The sequence below is a fragment of the Leptinotarsa decemlineata genome, unplaced genomic scaffold, assembly GCF_025532065.1.
Source record: "Leptinotarsa decemlineata unplaced genomic scaffold, Ldec_3_MD MMD2_tig00026354_RagTag_RagTag, whole genome shotgun sequence".
NCBI lineage: Eukaryota > Metazoa > Arthropoda > Insecta > Coleoptera > Chrysomelidae > Leptinotarsa > Leptinotarsa decemlineata.
The window spans coordinates 2,768,878-2,776,734 of NW_027412702.1; the positions used below are offsets into that span (position 1 = coordinate 2,768,878).

Consider the following 7,857-nt stretch of genomic DNA (forward strand, 5'->3'; position numbering starts at 1 on the left):
AGTTGAATGTGGTATGGGTAATGAATTCAGTTTGTTGCCATTATCATAAGTACACATTTCAGGTAACTTTGAAGGAATCAATGGCCATATTTGTCAAGTTTCATTGCTTTCAATAAATCTGGAATATCTGAACAATGAGCAAACTTATCATCTTCAGAAAAAAATGTAAGTAAATCTCCCTCTGTACCGATATACTGAAATTTTTGTTTCTTTAGTTATTGTTTTTATGTTTCAATCGAGAAGCTAGATTCAACGATGCTTTTTTAGAAAGGCCAAGGTCCCTGACCAATGTGTTGAAGGGCTCAGGAGAAATTTGTTGGTTAAAGTTGATTGTTTCACTTTCATTACGTGAAGAAGAGATTTATTCGTCTAAGTCGTGATAATTTTCTATAAATGAAGATCTTCGAGATCCTCTCTCCACCGATCTATCTACCTCACAGACCTGCAGAACAAACCATAAGAGCTGGCTCAACTCAAATCAGCCCTTCTTCAAAATGGATTCACAGACCTTCAAATTGACAGATCCATTCGTCGTCAACGAACTCCATGTAGTCCCAGAAATACAAAAGACAACAACGTTCCCCACAAAGCTTTTCTTCCCTACATCAAAGGTGTTACTAACACAATTGTCCGAATTCTCAAAAACAGGACATAAAAAGGAGTTTCACCTCCAGCAATCAAATTTCCAAATCCCTCCGTTCCCCCAAGGACAAAATTGTCAATGAATCCCAGGGTATATATGAAATTCAATATTCCAATTGCCATGGAATATATGTAGGCCAGATCAACAGACGTGAATATATGAACATTAACTTGCTGTCCGAAAGTCAGACACATCATAGCCCTGTCCAAACATCATCAAGAGACAGGACACAATCTCGGATAATTCTCGAGAAGCGACCTTCCTGTCTGAACAAACGTGACGACGGTGGAGGGTTCAAACTACCTGGAAACATGTTATTTCTCGATGTCCACCTCCCACCAAGACGCCAGCTGATATAAATACCGCCGAGCGCCCTTAGATACCTGTTGATGCTGTAGACGACCCCCCTTCCGATATATAAGGCCCCGACACTCTGTCGAATGAGGCCCTCATGTCCCCCGTTAACGGATGAACAAATTTTTCATACATTTCCCCCAGCCAGGTAGGGGTACCCCGTGAAAGGCGGTACTGATGTCTGAGGACTTTCATACCGCTCTTAGTCATGATCCCATTTGCCTTTCTGACAAAAATCAGCTACAAGGGTAAGGGAGCTAGGTTCCAACCTGATTGAACTGATGATGAGCTTGGTCAAATACCTCAGGTCCTTCTAAGGAGTAGGCAGATTGAGACCTTAGTGATATAATATAACAGTCATGATTTATAGTACCAGATACAAAACAAATTTCCTTTTGTAGTATATAATGCACCCATATGAAAAATCAATATTAGACTAAGGTCTACAACATCATCTTGAATATGCAGTGAACATGTACACTATACGAGTACATGTATATTTCAGTAAGACGATTATAACCATATATTGAGTGATAATTTCAAATCTCATATACTGGTAGTATATAGTCACTGAATATATAGTTATAATTGTGTTTGTATAAAGAAAGCGGACTCAATCGTGGTCGAGGTCAACAAACTTCCGAGGAGACCGAGGGTCCTGGTGTTCATACCGGGGCAAAAATATGGGGAGGGGACAGTTAGGACACGTCTCAGCATACAGAGACCTGCCCTGGAAGTGGGAAGGTGGATCAGAAAAAAAATTGGAAGGTTAAATTCCGGTCTTTCCCATAGATAAAAGATCATTCACAGCCCTGGTGGGAAGTATGTTTAAGGTCTGCTATAAGCTGGACATGGTCACCACCTTCAGGGTCTTGAAGGGCCCTGATATCAATTACGATGTTGAGAGTTGTACAAGCAAACCTACACCATAACAAGGGAGCTTCGGCAGTACTTGCTAGGGAAATTGCAGATTTTGATGTTGCTCTCATACAAGAACCCTTGGTTTACAGGAAGAAAATCGTGATATTGGGGGGAATCAGAGGAAAAATAATTCATTACAGATACTCAGAGACCTGCATAATAATCCGTAGAGGAATAAACATACAGCCGTTAAGTAATTTTTGTTCTAGAGACATGAAGGTACTTAAACTGAAGACGGCCAGCGGGGAACGATCTGAGGAGATCACCGGATCAGCTAACCTTCTTATGATAGTCCGGAACCACCACCAAACAGGAAAGTGGAAGAGTGAGGGTCTGTAGAACAAATGGATCATAGCTCATAATTGCTTGTGTACAGGAAACAAGATTGTTGAAATGGGTGTCATGGAAAAATCGTGTTACATTGTGATATGTTGAATATTTCATTTCATTACTCGAATAATTGTTTTTATGCCCTAGTATAATTGTAATATGGAACTAATTATTCTGAATACTCCTATTTGTTCTGTGTTATGGGACAATATCCTCAGGAACACATTTCTATTTCTAGCTTTTTAGCTTCTTGTATTTTTATTGTTAGAAGAATTTGTATACTATTTTAATATTTTTTATATACCATTTTTATCTTTTTGTACTTGTATTTATATTAGGATTCCCTATTTTCAGATAAAAAACGCAATAAGCCCTTGAGGCTGCAGTGTTTCCCGGAGACTTGGAAGAAATGGACTAATCAGACAATCCCCAGGAAGTACATAATATATATATATATATATATATATATATATATATATATATATATATATATATATATATATATATATATATTCTGATCTCTTCTAATAAACCACAAAGTTTTTAACATTTATAATTGTTCGTAGTGTCATATAAATATTCAAGTGATGTATTTTATATAACTTCGGGGTGCCTTTTTGTTGCAATTCAAATAAGTTTTTCCATACGTTTAGCATCTGATTTCACCTCACTTATGGGCAATACATATTTTATCAATTTTATTGTGGTTTCAGCTGTATATATTCCCACTTTTATATCATGCTTCCAGAATTCGTTATATAATTTTTTGAATCTTATCATTTTAAGGACTTGGTTTGATATTTCAAAGAAAATATTTTTGAATGACTGTATCTCAATTGATTGATTATTGGAAATCGGGGATTATTATGTGAAGATAAAGAAGATTTGTCTACATATCTGACTCGTTAATATGAACTTTTTGAAAAACAAATAATGATAAGTACGGATTTACGACAGCAGCACTATGGCAGAATTTATAAGTTTTATCACTAATAAGCCTGAGAATTAAACTTATATCTTGACTACATCTAACTTTCCTATCGAATAATTAATCAAAGTAAAAGAGAGTAACCTTTTACGACCGGATATTACTGGATCGGAGCAATTTTTCTGGTTTGTTTCTATTTTCCGTCGTCTACAGGTTTTTATGTCCGAAGTTTTCTCTGCTACAATAGTGACGAGGACAATCATAACACTTCATCCAACCACACCAATAGTTGTTTTCACAACTGATAGGTAAACTTTGGGCATTCAAGTTTTATAATATAGTCATAAATTTTACCTTCAAATTGGGAAGGCCACGTTTTGACTCGTAGGATTTGGAACCTCTGCCGTGAAATAAATCTTTCAAAACCACTTTTTCCCGCCAGTACAAAAAGTATGTGTCTCGACGTACGTTTCGCTAACCAAGTTAGCATCAGGAAATACTAAAACTGCTTCTCACAAGCTAAATTGATGTGAAAACATCAGTTTTACATACAAACATTATCAGCTATGTTGAATTTTCATAACTGATAAGTCATTAACACAGCTAATGTAGAAACAATAGCGATGTTGATGATTTTCCATCAATATAGCTTCTAAAAATGAGTTTCAGGCATCTTCTGATGATGCTAAGTCGATAAGCGAAACGTGCGTCCATAGACAGCATTTTTGTTCTGGTGAGCGAAAAGAGTATCCACCAAATGGCTCCAATGTTCCGCATTCTGTAATATATGAATTGCCAGAAAAATGGAATATTGAATTTGTTTTTAAAGTTTTTTGAATACAAGAGACCAAAATGAAGAATGAGTGGCCACATTCCACAGATTCAGATAGCCTTGCGAGAATAAGACAACAATCTTTCAATTCAAACTCCATCTTGAATGCCAACAATTTGTATATGATATCCAGAAATCCCAAGATCATAATCGAAACTTATTCGTATAATAAGACATTTTTCATTTGAATGGAAACGTTTTCGAAAATTTGAATAAAATCGAAAAGAATAAGCGACGTATTTGTGATGCATCTAGCCGCGTTGAGTAGGTCGCCTATTGTATATTCGAACATTGTACTTTAGAACAAAGATGACAGATGACAAGTGATTTGTCTTCTCCATGATTTCGAATTCTACATTTTTTTCAACCTAAAAATATTTAAATGATGTCACAAAGTAAACTTTCTGTAAGTTTCCAAAACTACTTCCGTAATAATCCATCGATCAAAAAAATCTCAATATTAACAAAAGTTGTAATGGTAAAATCTTCATTATTTTTTTCATAAAAAAAACATGTCCGCTTACCTGTATCTCAATCGCCATGGCAATTGCGCTGCAGTAGCCAAGAATCGATTAATACCTTATCAAAATTGTCCCTGTGCTCAATCAGTTTAACGATACTCACTATTTTTCTATCGTAGCTTTCTTATCTTATCAAGATGTTTTGTTACATATTGCAAGTATTTGAAATGATTATTCCAGGACGGACCTCTGTGCATTGAAGGTGGAGAAAGAGATGAAAGTTTAAATTTGAATTTTGAGGGGTGAGAATCAATGTGACTTATCATTATTGAGGCATCTACCTCGAAGTTAGTACTTCACCCAAGCCATAACAATTTCTAAGGAGAGCCTCGTTCAACAGGGTAATAATTTCTTCTCAGTTCTCGTTTCACTCCTTTCTCAGCAATGCATGCACATTCAAATTAATTATTGTCGTTCAGGTTCGGTAAATTTTGTTTGAAAACCTTTTTGAAAGAAGATAGTTCCTATGAGTTATCATCAAGTTGACCTACTTCTACATTGTTGGATGATCCAATGATATAGATATTTGGTCTGTTGCGACCCAGTCCTCTGTAGGCGGTGAAGTTCTGATCATTTTCTCTATTGATTTAATTTCTTCCAATAACGTTTTGTATTCAATGACTTACTCTGAGAAACCTATTGTAATGATGAAACTATTAGTAATGATAATATCTTAAAGTTTCTTTTCTGACGTCTAGTGTTCTAATATCAAAAACTTCATCACCAAGTATAATGGTAATATTTGACCTAGCCTGCTTCGATGGAAATGGAATCCTCAGCTATGTTCTTGTTGTCAGCATGTCCAGCCTTTGCAAAATGAGTCTACACCGATATAACGAGGCCCCAAGAGTGTTTTATCATTTTCCCTTTCAGCACTCCTACGGTGTTTCTGAGCTATTGGTGTTGTCTTATCAGAATCGGACCTAACTGACATCTCCTGACCTCAATACTCTCAGCTGCTTTGAAGAATTATTGGTATAACAAAAAATCAAAAAATTATTTGAGTAATCAACTGAAATTAATGTTTTGGTTGATTGGCTAATGCATTGAAAATGAAAAGAAATATTCACCCGTTGTGAAGAGAAACATTTGAAACATTTAAGGAGCATCAACGCTATTGATCAAACTGGATTCATTCGAAAAAATATTTTATTAGGTTGCATTTATTCATTGATGAGACCCGAAAAGAGGACTGGAAAGTAAAATGCTGTTTTCGCACTATTTTTTGTCTTATTTTCCAAATATCTAATAGAAGTTCTTCCTCAACATCAAGTTCTCATTATTTTCTGCCTGGTATGATTATTATATTCCTTACAACAATGTACGACACAACAATTTTTTTTTATTTCCTCCACTCCTTGAAACTTTCGAAATCCAGAGAATACTAATTTCACTCACTTCTTTTGATTTCTCCCTGCTCAAAACAATTCTCAAACTGTCCAATACTCTTTATTCATTATTTTCTGTGTTTCAACTTGCTTTTCAGAATTCTTCATTTTACATTTTCATAACATTCTTTATTACTCTTTTTCTCAGTTTTCAAAATACGTCATTTTATATTTCCATGAAACTTTCAATTACTTTCTGAATTCTAATGCACATTCGACTTCCATCAACCTTCGTTTATTATCACATTTTCCAGCACAATATGTACAGTATTATCTCAGGTAAGTTTTTCCAGTGATTATTTCAGAATTTTTCAAAATTCACTATCATATAAATTTCAACACGCTACGTTCCTTACATTCATAATATAAGACACCCATTTCTTGCTGTTTTTCTGGGAATTTAACCTCCCACAATCTGAAAAATAAAGGAAAATAAAGAAAATTCATTTTCTTGTGCGATGGTTTCAATTTTGGTTTATTCATTTATTAATTTGAATCTTGTGGTGTAAAATGCAATTACAATTTGCGTGAAATGTTTGAGGTAACTATTTACTTGAAGACGATCTATATAATGATAATAAAGGTCTTTTATTAATTTTAAATTATATTCATACATGTGAACTAAAAAAAAAGTAAATGGGCGAGATTCATAATTTTCAGATCGAACTAATTAATAATTATTCTCAGATCGAACTAATTAATAATTATTCTCAGATCGAACTGAAGATGAAGAGTGGGGAAAATGAACAGAATTAAAAATCTATCTATCGAGAAATCTGATGAAACGCGTCCGGAAATTCGATAACGAGAGTTCTTTCAACTCTGGTGGTATTTTATTCACACATTTGGTGATGTGATAGGAAAATGAACGCCTGAAAAATTCTGTGTGAAACATTGGGGGAGAAAGCAAACTTTGTCGTCTAATGTTGATATTATGTACATCAGAGCTAAATGTAATTTTATTGTACAAATAGGGGGTGTTTCGTTATTGTAAACATTTGTGAAAGTTTTACAATACTATCGTATTTTTTGATGCCATAGATCAATCTCAAGCAACTATTTTGAAGCTTTTGAATTCGTTTGATATCAATGGAGTTTATACAAGGAGCGTAAAGAAGTTGATATTTGAATATTTTTCTTTTATGAAATTACGAAGTTGAAAAGTAGAATCATCTGTTGAAATCGTTAAAGACGTATTTAGCATCAGTGAAGAATGAGAAATATAAAGAAATATATATTCTTCATTCAAGGAATATGGAATAAAACTGCCAAAGTTTGGGGTACATAAACCCTGAATCAGGGCAAAATGTTATCTTATTGAACAATTAGGGGGAGTTTCGGTATTTTAAAACTTTGTAAAAGAATCAAGAGAGTGAAGGAACCTTCGATCACTCACATTAAGCCATTTGTTTGTTTTCAATGTGTATGAAATCCTATCGTATTTTTTGATGCCATAGATTAATCTCAAGTAACTATTTTGGAGCTTTTGAATTCATTTGATATCAATGGAGTTCATACAAGGAGCGTAAAGAACATCGCAGTAATTCAACCTGGATAACACTAGAGTCACATAGAAAACTTTAAATTTTTTTTATTAAATAACTGTCTATTTTGATGAATCAGTTTGAGATTACAGTATGCTTTTTGTATACTTATGCTGATATGATAAGAAAATCTCATATCTGCATCAATCCACAAACCCAGATTCTTAACTTTATTAGAAAGTGTCAAAGGCCCCCCTCCAATCTGAATGCTAGCAAAGTGGTTTGCAGTAAATTCTTTTCTTGCATTCTTCCCACCAAAAACGATTGCAACAGTTTTATTTGAATTCAGTTTTAGGTAATGATTATTAGAAAATTGCTCAAGATTATATAGATCAAAATTCAAAGCACTAATAGCCTGTGTGCATGATAGGAAGGACTTAGGAAAATTGCAACTAT

The 7,857-nt window shown here is 34.3% G+C and overlaps 1 protein-coding gene across 2 annotated transcripts in view; it reads right to left on the reverse strand.

Annotated features, from left to right (window-relative positions):
* Positions 1-4,667, reverse strand: part of LOC111507339 (chloride channel protein 2) — a 67,938-nt gene extending 63,271 nt beyond the window's left edge. Inside the window, exon 1 of one of the 2 annotated variants that reach the window (XM_074184402.1) lies at positions 4,533-4,667. In XM_074184402.1, the coding sequence (XP_074040503.1) occupies positions 4,533-4,550 (18 nt within the window). In that variant the 5' untranslated portion in view covers positions 4,551-4,667. The remainder of the gene's footprint in view (positions 1-4,532) is intronic. The other variant, XM_074184405.1, reaches the window with a different exon arrangement.
* Positions 4,668-7,857: the final 3,190 nt, after the last annotated feature.